General features: G+C 36.7%; 1 protein-coding gene across 1 annotated transcript in view; it reads right to left on the bottom strand.

Moving 5' to 3' along the window:
* Positions 1-17,600, bottom strand: part of LOC101569889 (zinc finger protein 420) — an 84,303-nt gene that overhangs the window by 53,217 nt on the left and 13,486 nt on the right. Inside the window, exon 5 of the mRNA XM_023721572.1 lies at positions 2,370-4,304. Within this exon, the coding sequence (XP_023577340.1) occupies positions 2,370-4,304 (1,935 nt within the window). The remainder of the gene's footprint in view (positions 1-2,369; positions 4,305-17,600) is intronic.

Genomic DNA, 17,600 nt, shown 5'->3' with positions numbered 1-17,600 from the left:
GGATTGGAAACTATTAAAAACATCAGTGGGTGACCATTGGAGGACACTGTAGAAATTATTAAATTTTCCACTGTGGTTACATCATCACAATTACCCAGGAAATCTGCATACACTTATAGGTGAAGTGGCACGATATTTACAACTTGCCACAAATGATACAGAAATAACTTATAATACGCAAATGTAAAGAGTCTAATTGCGGGGACACAATTAGAGCCAGTCCTATACACTCATCTAGCAGGCTCAAGGTCCTGGATGTGATATCCAGAACCATAAAAAAGACAGGGAGGCTTCCAATGAAATGGCTAAAGCAAATGACCTGAATGTAAGCATGTAGGAATGAGTTACAATATATTTGTTTCAAGTTTTCTGTATGTTAACTAAAAATATTGATTATAAATTTAGGAAAAGTTCTAAGAGAACTTAATTTTCACTATCCCATTATTAATTCCTACTTTATCTTAAATTATGAATATACAATATGAATTATTGGCTACTATTTAAATTATACATAGTAAATATACTTGTATTTCCAAAATTATGTAAAATTTAAGATGAATGGATCTAAACAATCTGTTCTAAATTAGAATCTTTCAGATACACTAGTAATACAAATAATGATTTCAGCACAAAACTATATGCCAATAGTCTTCCAAGTGATATATACTAACTAGTTTAATCCCAATAAAGGCACTGTCAGATAGGTTCTCTTTTGTTTCTTGGTTTTGAAATAGGTTCTTGTTATGTAATTTAGGCTGGCTTTCAACTTGTAGCCATCCTCCTGCCTCAGCCTCCCAAGTGCTGGCATTACAGGTGTGTACCACCATGCCTGGGTTCATGTAGGTTCTTTAAAAAAATTCTTTTAAAAAACCTTTCATTTATTTTTTTTGTACAGGGTCTCACTACACAGCTTGGATTCATAGTGATCCTCCTGTCTCCTGTGGATATATTTTTAAAACATCACCATTGACACTCTCAGTGAATTATTTATATTCTGGCCACATGCAAAATATGCTCCAGAAATCAACTAGTTTCATCCTTTACAGGACCAATCTTCAGTCTAGAATTTCCTCATCCAAGTCCACTGTGGATGAGAATAGCTTTCTGCTCTCACTCTCACTGTCTAAGTGCACTGGTCTGGTTTTTGTTGTTGTTACTACCTGGAATACTTGAGGCAGCCTAGTTTTATAAAGAAGTTTACTTAGCTCACAATTTTGGAGGTTTAAGGCACAGTGCTGGCCACTTTTCAGCTCAGGTGAGAATTTCATGGTCAATGTTATCCCAATAGTGGCAGTGTGTGTGGGAAGACGAGATCATGTCTAGGAAGCCAGAAAGTGCCTGGATTCCACAATCTCTGTGGTTCATACTCTTTTTTGAGGGCACAGCCTCAACTGACCTGAAGACCTTCCTGGGGGCTCCACCTCTTAAAAGTTCTATACAACCTCTGTACTATCAGACTGGGGACCAAAATACTAAGACATAAACACTTGGTGGGGGTACTTACATGATATCCAAACCATAGTGCACTAATCTAAGAACCAGTGTGAGTGAGTCTGCTACAGCAGATTCTTCATCCCCAGTCAAGTCTCCACCTGACCTCAACCTCATGGAAAATCCAACAGAACCTGATGCTGTTTATTGTGGAGGTGTTTATTAGTGTAGTAAGAGTTGAGGTAATTTGTGACACAGCCACTGATGTCAGTATGGAAGGTTTTTAGTCATTCATTTAATAAATTTAGAAAAAAATCCATGTCATGGATGTTACACAAGAAGAAATTGAGATTCCTATTTTTCTTAATTTGTCAATGAATAGTCACATAATAAAAGATACTAGATTACTCTTTCTTTCTTCTCATTACTGAACCAAGAACCTTTGCATTGAGTCATATCTCCAGCCTTTTAATTGGAAACTGGGTCTTGTCGAGCATGGTGGCATATACCTGTAATCCCAGTACATGGGATGCTGAGCAGAAAAATCACTCCAAGTTTGAGGCCAACATGGGCCTCACAGTGAGACCCTGCCTCAAAAAATAATATAAGGAAGGAAGGAGGAAGGAGAAAGGAAGAAGAAAGAAGGAAGAACGGAAGGAAGGAAAGAAGGAAAGAAGGAAGGAAGGAATTCCTTAAATTACCCAGGTTGGGCTTGTGATCCTCCTGCCTCAGTTTCCTAGAACGCTGGGATTATAGGTATGCACTACCATGTTTGAATGCTTTATAATATGGCATTTACTGCATTATAAAGTCTTTTATTTGATGAAGCTATACCTGACTAATAATAGTCAATCATTTCTCACCAAAATGAATTGTCAGATGCTGAAAAAGTTTGAGCCATCTCCAAAGATATTCTCACAGTCCTTCAATTTGTAAACCTGTATGAATTCCTTGATGTGCTTTAAGGGCTGATCCATATCTGAAGGTCTTCCCACACTGCTCACAAACATAGGGTTTCTCACCAGTATGAATTCTTTCGTGTTGAACAAGGTTTGAAGATCGAATAAAGGCCTTCCCACATTCCTTACATTCATGAGGTTTCCTACCAGCATGAATTTTCTGATGTTGTGTAAGGTATCCACACATTTTAAAGGCCTTCCCACATTCTTTACATTCATAGGGTTTCTTATCAGCATGAATATTCTGATGTGCCATGAGGTGTGAACTACGTCTAAAGGTCTTCCCACATTCTTTACATTGAAAAGGTTTCTCATCAGTATGAATACTCTGATGTAGAGTTAGATTTCTACAGAAAGTAAAGGTTTTTCTACATATCTTACATTCATAGGGTTTCACACCAGTATGGATTTTCTGGTGTTGATTAAGATATCCATGCAAGCTAAAGGCCTTCCCACATTCCTTACACTCATATGGTTTCTCACCAGTATGAGTTTTCTGATGTTGAATAAGGTTTGAGCGAGTAGTATAGGCCCTTCCACATTCCTGACATATAAAAAGTTTCTTACCAGTATGAATATTCTGATGACGAGTAAGATTCCTATACAAAGTAAAAGTTTTATTACAGTCCTTGCATTCAAAGCGTTTCATACCAAGATGAATTTTCTGGTGTTGACTGAGGTATCCATGCAAACTAAAGGCCTTCCCACATTCCTTACATTCATAGGGTTTCTTGCCAGTATGAGTTTTTTGATGTTGAACAAGGTTTGAGCGAGTAGTATAGGCCCTTCCACACTCCTGACATTCAAAAAGTTTCATCCCAGTATGTATATTCTCATGACGAGTAAGATTCCTATATGAACTAAAGGTTTTTTTACACTTCTCACATTCAAAGCATTTCAAACCAAGATGAATTTTCTGATGTTGTCTGAGGTATGCATACAAGCTAAAGGCCTTCCCACATTCCTTACATTCATAGGGTTTCTCATCAGTATGAGTTTTCTGATGTTGAAAAAGTTTTGAGCCAGTAGTACAGATCTTTCCACATTGCCTACATTCAAGTTTATCACCAGTATGAAGATTCTGATGTCGAACAAGATTCTTATATAAAATAAAAGTTTTTTTACACTTCTTGCATTCATATGGTTTTCCACATTTATGAATTTTCTGATGTAGAATAAGGTATGAGGCAGAGTTATAGCCCTTTCCACATTCTTTACATTCATATGGTTTTTTGCCAGTGTGAATACTCTGATGTACAGTAAGTTGACGATCTCTTCTAAAAGCCTTTCCACATTTCTCACACACATATGGTTTCTCATTAATATGAATTTGCCTATGTGCAACAAGATTGGAGCACCTACTAAAAGCTTTCCCACATTCCTTACATTTATAGGGTTTTTCACAAGTATGAATTCTCTGGTGATTTCTAAGATGGCCAACTTGACTAAAGGCTTTCCCACATCCCTGACATTCATAAGGCTTTGCACCAGTGTGAATTCGCTCATGTTGAATGATGTGTGAAGAATAAATAAAGGCCTTGCCACATTCTCGACATTCATATGTTTTCTCACCAGTATGAAATCTCTGGTGTACAGTAAGTTGATAGCCACTTTTAAAATTCTTCCCACACTCTGTACATTCATAGTATTTCTCACCAGCATGAAATCTCTTATGTAGTGTCAGCTGATAGCCACTGCGACAGTTCTTCCCACATTCTTTGCATTCATAGGGTCTCTCAATATGAAACCTGTGATGCAGAATAAGCTGATGGCTGCTATTAAATTTCTTCTGACATTTCGTACATTTATAGAGTTTCTCTCTGGTATATATGCTCTGGTGTTGTGTAGAAGATTTATCTTTTTCATATGTGGGCATTTTTAGATAGCTGATTATCTTATACTGTAAATCCAAATCTGAAAAAAAATGACAAAAATATTTCTATTTTCATACCAGAGAACATGAAACTTACATAAAAATAAGAAACAATAGTCGTAAGTGAATAGCTTATAGAATTCTAAAATACAGATATAAAATTTGAAAAAGGCCAGCAATTCAGAGATATACAAGAATTTATATAACACAGGAGGTTACTAAGGACCTAGGTAATATTAGAACCTTTGACAAACTTATAATAAACCTGATGTCTTGAAATTGTTAGATATGAGATGAATTATAATTAAGAGAAAAACCTTGGGGTCATAGATATAGCTCAGTGGCACAGTGCTTGCCTGGCAAGTGCAAGGTCTAGAGTTTAATTCTCAGTTACTCACACCACCCCCTCAAAAAAGAACCCTTGACATCATTACTTTGAACCATCACTAGAATGAGATACACATGGACCCAAGGCAATGGAAATATATAGGGGACTCCATTTTGCAATGTGTGAAAACAGGTGAAACAATACAACATTCTATGACCTCAAAAACACTAGTGAAAAGAACAACATCAGAAAACAAGGGGTCGGGGAGACGGCTCAGTGGAATAAGCACTTGCCTGGCAAACGCAGGGGCCTGAGTTCAATCCCTGGTTCCACAAAAACAAAACAAGACAAAACCAAAAACACTGTATCTGGGAAAACAAAGGCTCCCTATCAACTAAATGCTCATTCAATACGCACTGTGAGACAAATGAATACCTCTGACTTGCAGCCAGTCGTGGTGGCACACACCTGTGATGCCAGCATGTTGGGAGGCTGAGGCAAAAAGATCACAAGTTCCATCCCTGCTGGGCAGCTTAGTGGTTTAACAAGATCTTGTCTCAAAATAAAAGAATTAAAAAAGGACTAGATATGTAACTCTGTGAAGGTCCTTGGATCAATCTCATGTGCCATTGGAAAAAAAAAAAGGTCAGGAAACAGAGGCAGGAGCTTTCTCATGTGTTTGAGGCTAGCCTAGGCTACATAGTTCAAGCCATCCTGAACTACAGTGGAAAACCCTGTCTCAAACACCAAGAAAAACAAGAAAAAAAATCTTTGTTATACTAATAAAATAATAACTGAAATGAGAAATAAAGACAGGCAAAAAGATAAATGAAGCCTATACTTCAGTAGTATAATAACTATATTACAAAGAGAAAAGTTATTTCAATACAAATTAAATCTAGAAAAAAGATTCTAAACAAATAAACAAGGCAACTCTTTAAAAGATGCAATCGAAACTGACAGGAAAAAAAGGAAAGAGGACAAAAGCTAAAGAAATTTTATGGGATGGGAATGTAGTCTAGTAGCAGAGAATGTTCCTAGTATGTGAGTGTATAAAAAACCTCAAGTACAATCCAAAGCACAAAAAAAAAAAAGAAAAGAAAAAGAAAAAGAAGAAGAAAGAAAAAGAGAAACATATTTACATGTAAAATAAATTTGAAAACATAATAGTTACCTAAGAAAATATTCGATCAAAACTATGAAAGACAAAAAGCTTTAACAGACAAATTATTTTCAATCATTTCAAAAGGCTAGTACCAAAAGCACTTAAACATTGTTATCTCTCATATTACCCACTAATACAAAAGTACTTAGCTCTAAACATTCACTACTAAAATAGGATAACATCTTAATATCTTTGAATAATATCCTTGATTCACATCATTATTTCTCAGTACTCCCCATATGAGGAACTCCTCAAAGAGATGCTTGATTGCAAGAATAGGGGCAGGGAAAACACAAGATAAATCTTAGACTCTTAGGTCAAAGAATTAAAGAATTTATGGCTTTGTTAAATACATATAGCTGAGTTTGAGCTGTAATAATTATATTGGATTAAATAAGCAAATGAAAAATAGATAAATCCATAATGTTAAGTTGTGTTTATATTTTCTTTTGATTATAGATACTGTTCAATTTCCTCTTTAACCTCATCTGAAAAGAATTAATGCCAATACTTTTCAAATTCTTCATTGAGGGGCTGGAGAGATAGTTCATCAGCATAAGTGTCTGTTAGGCAAGCAAAAGGTCCTGAGTTTGATCCTCGGAACCAATAAATAAATAAATAAATAAATAAATAAATAAATAATTTTTTATTGAAATTGAAAGGAAAGTAATTCTAACTCATTCCTGGAGACAAGTATTACCCTGATACTAAAACAAGAGACACAAACAAGAAAAATACAATAAGTCAATCTCCCTAATGAACATATATGCAAAAACCCTCAATAAGATACTAGCAAACAGAATGGAGCAGATCATCAAGAAGATGACACAAGGCCAGCCAAATAGCTCAGAGGATTAAAGCACCTGTTTAGGCAGACACAGTGTCCGGGAGTTTGATCCCCTGGCCAGCCCAGCCTCCAGGGTGTGCTCAGACAGTGATTAAGACTGGGCTGGTGGCACTTGCCTGTAATCCCAGCACTTGGGAGGCTGTAAACAGGAGGATCACTGTGAGTCCGATCTATGCAGTGAGACTCAGTACATCCGTATACCCTGTCCTAAATACAAAAAAAAAAAAAAAGAAAAGAAGAAGATCATGCAATATGACCAAGTGGGATTCACCCCAGGAATGCAGGAATGGTTCAACATATGCTAATCAATAAACATACCATATCAACAGAGCCAAAGACAAAAATCATATGATAATCTCAATAGATACAGAAAAAGCTTCTGACAAAGTCCAACATTCATTCATGATAAAAACCCTGCAGAAATTGGAATATGTGGTCTCTATCTCAAACTGACAAAAGCCATCTATGACAAATCAACACTCAATATCATACTAAATGGACAAAAATGGAAAGCTTTCACTCTAAAATGAGGAACAAGGTAAGTATGTCCACTATCATCATTCTTTTTCAATACAGTTCTGGAAATACAAACCAGAACAATTAGATAAGAGAAAAGAAATAAAAAGGAGTGAGAATAGGAAAGAAAGCAGTTAAATTAGAAGATGACACGATATTCCACAGAGAAGACCCACAAAACCCCACCAAAAGACCTCTAGATTTAAAAACCAAGTTAAGTAGCATAGCTAGATACAAGTCAACACTCAAAAATCAACAGCATTCCTGTCAACAAAATATAAACTCACAGAGAAAGAAATTATGTAAAGTACATCCTTTGCAAAAGTATCCAAAAAAGGGTTTGGATACTTAGGGTTTTTTTTAGGTTTCACTTTTTTATTTTTATGTATTTGGTACAAGGTCTCACTATGCAGCTCACACTTGTAGTGATCCACCTGTTCTCAGTCTCTGCAGCTCTAGGATTATAGGCATGCACCACCATGCCTGGTCTGGGGGGCTCGTTCAGCAGATGCAGGGGCAGAGCCGGTGCGGCATGTGCTGCTGGGGATCAAACCCTAGTCCTTGTGTTTGCCTAAGCAGACGCTTAGTCCACTGAGCTATCTCACCAGCCCCAAAGAAATATTTATGAATCAATCTAACAACAGAAGTAAAAGATCTATAAAGTGAAAATTGTAGTATTCTGAAAAAGGAAATTGAAGAGGATATCAGAAAATGGAAAGATAGCCCTTGTTCATGGATAGGGAGATCCAATATAGTGAAAATGGCCATGCTTCCAAAATTGTTGTACAGATTTAAGGTAATCCCAATCAAAATACCATTAGTATACCTCATAGAACTAGCAAAAACACTCCTAAAATTTATTTGCAACCAAAAGAGACCTAGAATAACAAAGGCAATTCTGAGGAACAAATACAAGGCAAGAGGCATCACAATCCCAGACCTCAAATTATACTACAAAGTTAGTGTGATAAAATCAGCATGGTATTGACCAAAAAATCCCAAACAAACAAAACAACTGACCTAGGGCCAGCCAGATAGCTTAGCGGACTAAAGCGCCTGCTTAGACAGAGTGCAGCAGCCAGGGTTCATAGCCAGAGTGCAATGCCGGCCCAGCCCCCATGGCATGCTGAGACAGTGATTGAGACTGGGTGTAATAGTATGCACCTCTAATCCCAGCACTTGGGAGGCTGAAAACAAGAGAATCACTATGAGTTCAATCTACACAGTAAGACCCTGTAGACCCTGCAGACCCTTTACTAAATACATTAAAAAAAAAAACAACTTAAAGATCAATGGAACAGATTAGAAGATGCAGATCTAACTACAAACACACTCAGCCACCTTATCTTTGACAAAGGACCCAAATATGTTCACTTGAAGAAAGTCTCTTTAATAAATGGTGTTAGAAAAAGTGGCTTTCCACATGCCAAAGACTAAAACAAGATCTATGTCTATCACCATGCACTAAAGTCAAAATGGATCAAAGATCTAAATATTAAAACAGAAACACTAAATCTAGTGAAAGAGATTTCTTCTAGAAATCTTGAAGACATAGGTATAGGCTGAGACTTCATGAACAAAACCCAAACTGAAAGATTGCATTTGGAAATACGCCAAAGAATCAACAACTAGGATCTTATCTTATTAAAAAGCTTTGTATATAAAAAGAAATCACCAACAGAGTGACGAGACAACCCACAGAGTGGGGAAAAATTTTAGCCAACAGTTCCTCAAAGGACTTATGTCTAGAACATATAAAGTATTGAAAAAAATCAGACTCCCCAAAGTCAAAGATTCAACTCAAAAATGAGTATCTGAGATGAATACACATTTCTCAGATGAAGAAATACGGATATCAAATAATATATGAAAAAATGTTCAATATCACTAGTCATTCAAAAGATGCAAATTAAAACAACACAGAATGCATCTCACCCCAGAAAGAATATCTTTTATCAAAAAATTAACCTATAATAAATGCTACAAAGGTTGTGGGTGAAAAGATACCCTTCTTCACTGTTGGTAGGAGTGTAGATTGGTACAATTGTGGTGGAAATCAGTGTGAAGATTCCTCAAAAAACTAGGATTAGAGGTCCTGTTTGACCCAGTTATTTTCTTCCTGGGTATCTTCCCAGAATAATTAAAAACATCATAGCACAGTGATATCTGTGCACCCATGTTTATAGCAATAGAATTTGTTTTGTTTTCTTTTTTGCTTTTTTAGCAAATGAATTTGTAATAGCTAAATCTTAGAAACAAGCCAAATGCCCATCAACTGAGGAATGGATAAAAAAGATGTGTTATTTTCATATAATGGAGTATTACTCAGCTATAAAAAAGATAAATTTGAGGCTGTTATAGGTAAATGGCTGCAACTAGAGACTACACTCATTAAACTGGAATGGTGGAAAGGAGAAAAGAATAAAGGGCAAAGGAAAAATATGTATATCACACAAGGCAGTTAAGACAATTTGTGTTTATATTGTTTGATCAATTTATCATGCCTAATCTTGTGATCAGAGCAACTACTTGGAAGACGACAATAAGAATTGAAAAAAATCAGACCCCCCAAAAATAGTGTTAAGAAACACTATTTTTTCTCTTTAAAATAAAATACAGTATTCATTATTTAATATAATATAATTCATGAAATTAAAGTTAATAATTCATTAAAAGAAATTTTCTAAAGAATAAACATGGGTTTGACACACCCATGGCTTATGGGCTTTCGTGACAAGAAATGTGTTATGGTCTCTGGGCTACTATCCCCCACAGAATGAAGAGCTCCACCGCCATTCCCGTGTGCCTGATCTCTAGCGTAGCCAGACTTAGTGAGTTGCTTCTAAAGTACAGTGTATGGAAAAAGAAAAATAATATTTGGCTGAACAAACCTGGCAGAAAGTCCCTTGATGAAAGGATAAAGTTTAACAACATCAGTGTTGTCAAGTATGTACCCTGTAAATATCATGTAGTCATTAGGCACATCACCTCTGCTATAGTCTTTCTAAAACCTGAATCTCTAGTCTAATTACAAGAAAAAACCAGACCAGCATGGTAGCATATGCCTGAAATCGCAGTACTGAGGCAGGAGTATTGCCACAAGTTCAAGGCCAGCTTCACTACATAGTGAGATCCTGACTCAAAAAGGAAAAAGAAAATGAAGAACTGCAAACGCAGGATACCCTGCAAGATCTGTTAAGGCACTTTTTCAAAGTCATGGAAATCAGGGAGACTGAAAAATCTGTCAGAAGGGAAGAAATTAGGAAACAACACAAATATATGCAGTGTGATTGGATGGATCCTGGTTCACAAAGATGATAGCCATAAAAAACTGGAGAAATTCAAATAATGTCTAGAGTTTAATTATTATCAATGTCATACTTTTTTAGTTTTGACAAATGTACTTAAATGATGGAAGATACTAACATGTGGAAATTGGTAGAGCCACATCAAGAAAATCTCTACTCTCTCAGTGAATTTCTGTACATTGAAAACTGTTCCAAAATAACAAGTTCATTTTTAAAAACTACACTTAAGTCTCTATAACATCCTTGGCAAAAATGTTTAATCTTAGTTGGGTGGTACACATCTGTAATCCCAGCTACTCAGAAATAAGTAGGAGGATCAAAAGTTTGAGGTCTACTGGGTAAATTAGTGAGAGCTTTACAAGAAAATGAAAAATTAAAAGAGCCGGAGATGTGGTTCAGTGGTACAATGCCTTTGGGTTCAATTCCCAGTCACCCCTCCCCCAAACTTAACCTCACTCTAACTGTGAAGGGAAAAAAAATCAAATATCAAACCTGGAAAGTTAGACCAGATGGTTCAATATAAGCCAATCAAAGGGAGAAAAACAACAGAATTATATCAAGACCAAAAAGCCCACTGCCCAAAGGCAATATATGAATATAGAATAGAGTTTAAAAGCAAATTTTATAAATGGAATTTTCAAAAAGAACATAAAAATTTAAGTAGCGGTTCAGTAGTTAAGACTTAATTATAAACATGATATGGTTATATATTGGAAAATGTCCTTATTCTTAGGAGACATACATAGTGAAGAGGTGAAGTTTAAAGATAACTGCTACTTGCCATCAATTGGGCCAAAGAGAAAGGTGCATATATAGAAAGAAAAGGCATACTGTTAATAACTAAAGTTAGGTCTATATGGGCAATGTGAAGGGCATTTTTTTAGCTTTTTAGGTTTTTTTTTTTTTTAAACAAGAATCAGATATCTGTAATCCCAGAGCTGGGGAGGCTGAGACAGGAGGATCACTATGAGTCTGAGCTGCATAGTAAGACCCTGTACCAAATACATTACAACAAAAACAAAAACAAAAAACCTGGGGAAAAGAAGGAAGAAGAAAGCTGGACTTAAGGAAATATTTTCTAATTTCCACATAAAATTATTTTGAACCAACTGATAATACGCTTGTATTCATTTATATTTGATGCAGTTTTAAAAATAGAAAAATAATTTATAGAATAAATGTAAACATATATGAACAAAGAAGATAATTTAAAAATAATCTGCACATTTATAACAAAAAGCTCAAAGACAAGCAACAAAATAAAAACAAATTAAGCTAGGCATGGTGGTGCGTTCCAATACTTGGGAGGCTGAGACAGGAAGATAGCTACCAGTTTGAAGGCAGCCCGGGTTACAAAGCAAGATCCTGTCTCAAAAACAAAATAATAATCAAATCAAGTCAAATTAAAAAGAAAAGATAGAACCTGGCACAGTGGTAGCCTATAATCTCAGTAGTTTTGGAGGCTGAATTAGAAGGATTGTAGGTTCAAGTCCTACATAATCAACTTAGTAACACCCTGTCTCAAAATAAATACAGGCCCTGTGTTCAACACCAAATAGCACAAAAATAAATAAACAGTCCTGTATTTTTACAAAATAGAGCCCCTCAATGCTACAAGAAATCTACAGTGGCAAATACTTCAATTCAAACAAGTGTTACCAGGGCCAGGGAGATAGCTCAGTGGTATAAGCACCTGCCTGGCAAAGGCCAAGGTTGAGAGTTTGATCCCCAGTACCAGAAAAAAAAAGAAAGAAAGAAACGCTAAGCAAACAGATGCTACCAATGCCATTAATCTATAATTTAAGTTGGAGAGTTAAAATTTTATTGCTGGGGCCAGGGAGATAGCTCAGTAGAATAAGTGCTTGCCTGGCAAGTGTAAGGTCCTGAGTTCAATCCCTAGTTCCACCAAAAAAAAAAAAAAAAATTATTGCTGATTCTTTTCTCAAATTTAAAAATGGTAAAGTAACCTTGATAGTCTTTGGTTATTTTCACTAGCACTGGGTAAAGAATTAGATGTTATTGTTAGTGGGGAATCCTTTAGTACATGTAAAATCTGAGCATGATAAAATGAGGAGAAGTATTTTCATCAGCTTCAATGATGAGAAATGCAATTATCTTTATTAATCTGCTTCAAAATATGAAAGCTAACACCATTCTCATACCTGATTTGGAGTGTTAAGTTTGTATGAAACATGTTCTATTGTTGCAGCTTTGAAATACCAAGAATCAGCTAGGCACATTGCCACACATATGTACGCACTTCCCTGTTGTATTAGCTGATGGGGCCTAGCAGCTAGGGCACGGGGACCCAACAAACCTGTATGCAAGTACTCGGATGGCTGAAGCAGGAGGACTACAAGTTTACAAGTTGAAGCCCTGCCTGGTTAACTCAGTGAGACCCTGTCTCAAAATACTAAATAGATGCAAACCAGACAGACAGACAGACAGACTGATGATAAGTAGATAGATAGATAGATAGATAGATAGATAGATAGATAGATAGATGAGTGAATGAGTGAGCAAGCACAAGAGAGGAAAGGAGAGAGAACAAGAGTATATAAGTGAGAGAAGGAAAATGAGACAGAGACTGGGCAGGGAGCTCAGTGAGAAGACCCTTAGTTCAATCTTTAGTACTGCAAAAACAAATAGGAATAATGAGGGCTGGAGAGATAGCTCAGAGGAGTAAGTGCTTGCCTGGCAAGCGCAGGGTCCTGAGTTTGATCCCTGGAAACAACAGAAAAAGAGAAAGAGAGAGAGAGAGAGAGAGAGAGAGACAGAGAGAGAGAGAGAGAGAGAGAGAGAGAGAGAGAGAGAGAGAGAGAGAAATAGGAATAATGAACACACTTAGTGTCTAGATCTGGATTTCTACATTCCATTCTCAAAAACAAACAAACAAACAAAAAACAACACAAGCTAAGCATCAGTATCTTTGGAGAACTGGCTGATTCCAGGGCTGGGGCAGGAAATCATCAGATGATTCTAGAGTAACACTGCAAAGTAAGAGATGCCCACCATGGGAGGCGGGCAGGCTGAAAGGGCACAGGAGTCAATCAGAAAGAACTTCCTAAACCCAGAGATGAGCAAAAATGATAATAGTCCTGAACTATAGGACATGGAATAAAATACATATCTATGAATCTATAGTGATACAAATATGTATATTGATATAAATTATTGACTAAATAAATGAAAAGGGAAAAGATATTCTCCCTATAGAACAAATGTAGCAAGAGAGAAATACAAAATTACCATTATGCAAATATGGAAGTAAAAACTGATTCAAGCAAAATTCACCGGCAGATGCTAAAAACAGGTGAAAGGAGGTGAAATAGGATATGTGTGTTGTCTTAGTGTTTCCCTCAAGATATTTATCAATTATAAAGAGAAATAGTAATTTCACTGTGGAGAAACCCAACAAACACCCCTTAAGTGATCAGTGTGAACAGGACCAGTAAGAACACATCCACATCTCACTGTATAATGCACCGAAAAGGATATCACATATTTCTGTGGCACTATTAGCAAAAACAAATACAATTTACTTATGAGAAAGTTATTAGACCAACCAGGCTGAGGAATATTCTACATAATTCTGTTAGAAAATGTCAAAAGGGGCTGGGGAGATGGCTCAGTAGAATAAGTGCTTGCCTGGCAAGCTCAAGGGCCTAAGTTCAGTCCCTGGTTCCACCAAAAAAAAAAGAAAAGAAAGAAAGAAAGAAAAGATAAGGAAAACCAAATCTGTGTTATAAAAAAAGAAAAGAAAAGAAAATGTCAAGAACACTACAGACAGAAAAGTCCATGAATCCATCTGTCATAGGTTGGAAAAAAGATGAAGGAAACACAATGATGCAAAAGATAGCACCAAGTTATGGTGGTGCAACCCTGTAATCCCAACACTCTGGAAGGCTGACAAGGAGGATGCCAGGTTTGAGCCTACCCTGGGTGACTTAGCAAGACACTGTCTCAAAAGTTCAAAAAAAATTAAAAGGAGTTGGGATATAATTCAGTACAAAGGTTCTGGGTTCAAGCCCTAGTACTGGGGAGAAAGAAAAATCAAGATGGTATTATAGATCTAAGTTCCAGAACATAAAAAAAAATTACTGGAAAAAAAATGGTGCAACACAAATGAAGCCTACCATTTACCACTACCAACAGTATGTTAATTGCTTAATTTTTCTTTTGTTTGTTTTTTAGCTTTTTAGGGTTTTTTTGAAACAGGAATTGGATCTCACGGTAGAACTTAAGCCATCTTCCTTTTCAGCCTTCCAAGAAGCTAAAACTAAAGGCACTGCTTAGCTTGCTTGCTTTCTTTCTCTTTCTTTCTTTCTTTCTTTCTTTCTTTCTTTCTTTCTTTCTTTCTTTCATTCTTTCTTTCTTCCTTTCTTTTTATTAGACAATACGTTATTAGTTCCTGTACTCAAACCCACATACATAAGACCTTACATATTTAATGTAGTGTACTACCCTTGCACAAATGGAAAACCATTGTGTCCAGAATAATATGGCTGTTAATTTCTGTACAATGCCAGAAACACAACAGTAAACTGGGATCTTATTTCCAAAGTTGACAGCACAGCTCATTTCCAAAAACACATAGATTATACATATATACAGAGAGAGAGAGAGAGAGAGACAGAGAGACAGACAGGCAGACAGACAGAGACAGAGAGAGAAAGAAAGAGACTTCTTAAAATATAAACACCTTTCTGGAAAAGAAAAACTTGTATGAATATCTTAATAAACACTGAAATGTTATGAGATTAATACAAGTTATCTTTGGTTTCTACTATGACAAGAGGTACTCAAAGTGGTGGCCATGAGCTTTGAGACATTTACTAGGATGGTGAACTGCTGAAGTATGTATACATTTTTTTTGTGGATTCTCTCTATATAAATCTCAAGTAATAAAAAAAAGCCACTTCTGAACTTTTTGGGGCCTGCCTATTAGCTCAGTTGTTTAAGTGACTGCTTAAACAAAGCAATCAGGATGCTGTGGTTCCATCCCCAGATCCTCAAGCCTTACCAGACCTGCTCTGAAGGCATCCTGAGCCAGCCCAAAAAACAAACAAACAAAAACCACTTCAAGTAATAGTATGCTCTGCATAAAAACAGCAATACCTTTTCCATGTTCTACAGTCATCCAAACAAAATTATATGGATATCTAGCACACTTCATTTAAAAAAAATAAACAAAACCCTAAATAACAGCCAAGTTTTGTACCTATTTTGGTACCTGGAACTTTTTAAAAACTTTTCAATCATTATCTGGAAAGAAAACATTCTAGACTAACTTCATTAAAAATATCTCTGACAAAGCATAGTCATTATTGTGTACCATAAAGTATGATACAGTACTGTGCTGCACTGATAACACTAGAATATATCATTAAAAAGGCATTATTTCAGATTTGATTCTACTTTTCCAGTACAGGGTCCAAAAGATGGTATAGCACAGCTCTGTAAAGAAATGTACTTTCTTTCTTTAAATTTTATTTATGTGTGTGTGTGTGTGTGTGTGTGTGTGTGTGTGTGTGTGGCCAGCTCAGCCCACCAGGAGGCGGGGCTGGCTGGCATGTGGTACTGGGGGATTGAACCGCGGTCCTTGTGCTTTGCTAAGCTTGTTCTAAGTAGGTGCTTTAGACCACTGAGCCATCTCACCAGCCCCCAAGAAATGTACTTTCTTAGATAAAATTTTCTTATATTATCAGCATAGTTTCTAAGAATATGCTCTCTTCATGAACATCAGATAAAATTTTTTTTTAAAGTCTAAGGGAAGCCAGCTATGGTGGTGCACACTTGTAATCCCAGCACTCAGGAGGCTGAGGCAAGAGGATTGTTGTAATTTTGAGACCATCAGACCATCCTGGGCTACAAAAAGAGCTCAAGACCAGCCTGAATTGCATAGTGAGACTCTGTTTCCAAAAGAGAGAAAAAAATAAAAATAAAAGCCGGGGGTGTGTGTGTGTGTGTGTGTGTGTGTGTGTGTGTGTGTGACAAATTAGCAATAGGAAAAATAAAAAGATTTATACAGGGATAACTGAGTATTTTATCTGTCATGTTTGAATGGTGAGAGTCCTGAAGAATGGAGATGCTTCAGAGCAGAGAAGCAGCACCAAACATTGCTCAGTTAGGGATATTCAAGACACCGAATCAGTATTCAATCACTGGGTTGCACACCCAGGAAGAAGAGGAGATCAGTCACTATTTTACTTTAATTGGAACTATGTTCAACCCAATCACTGTGCCACAAAATTAGCAATTTGCTAAAATAAAAAAAGAGGTTTCTTTATGCAGTACCAATTCATCTGCAGTTCATTATTTCTAATCCTAAGAACATAAAAGAGCATAGAAACCCCCTCCGACGTATTAGCTGGGACCATTACATTGTTCAGGCTGAGCTGTTCCTTTGTGGTGTTATTTTCCTTCTGCTTCTGGTGTTTTGTCTAACCATAAAGATTTTTGGACCTAAACTGGATCTGGTGGCTCACACCTATAATCTCAGCGCTCAGAAGGCTGAAACAGGGGGATGACTGTGAGTTCAAGGCCTCTTTGGGATAAACAGTGAGCTCAAGGCCAGCCAGAACTACATAGTGAGAATTTGTCTCAAAACAAAACAAAACAAAACAAAACCCCACAAAAAATCACTATACTTTTTAAAATTTTTTTACCAAGATGGCACTGAAGGTGAAGAAGCAAGCCCCTGCCCCTCCCAAAGCTGAAGTCGAAGCAAAAGCTTTGAAGGGCAAGAAGGCCGTACTAAATGGCACCCACAGCCACAAAAAGAAGATATGAACGTCACCCACCTTCAGCTGTCCCAAGAAACTGCAGCTCTGGAGACAGCCCAAATACCCTCGGAAGAGCACCCCCAGGAGCAACAAGCTTGACCACTATGCCATCATAAAGTTCCCCCTGACCACAGAGTCAGCCATGAAAAAGATCAAGGACAACACACTTGTGTTCATTGTGGATGTCAAAGCCAATAAGCACCAAATCAATCAAGCTGTAAAGAAGTTCTATGCCATCGATGTTGCCAAGGTCAATACCCTAATCAGGCCTGATGGAGAGAAGAAGGCATATGTTCGACTGGCTCCCGATTATGATGCATTGGATGTTGCCAACAAAATTGGGATCATCAAAACTGAGTCCAGCTGGCTAATTCTAAATACATAATTT

This window comes from Octodon degus, unplaced genomic scaffold, assembly GCF_000260255.1.
Source record: "Octodon degus isolate 3935 unplaced genomic scaffold, OctDeg1.0 scaffold00083, whole genome shotgun sequence".
NCBI classification, from domain to species: Eukaryota; Metazoa; Chordata; class Mammalia; order Rodentia; family Octodontidae; genus Octodon; species Octodon degus.
Note: the sequence above shows the minus strand (reverse complement) of the source record. Positions and strands in the feature narration are given on the sequence as shown.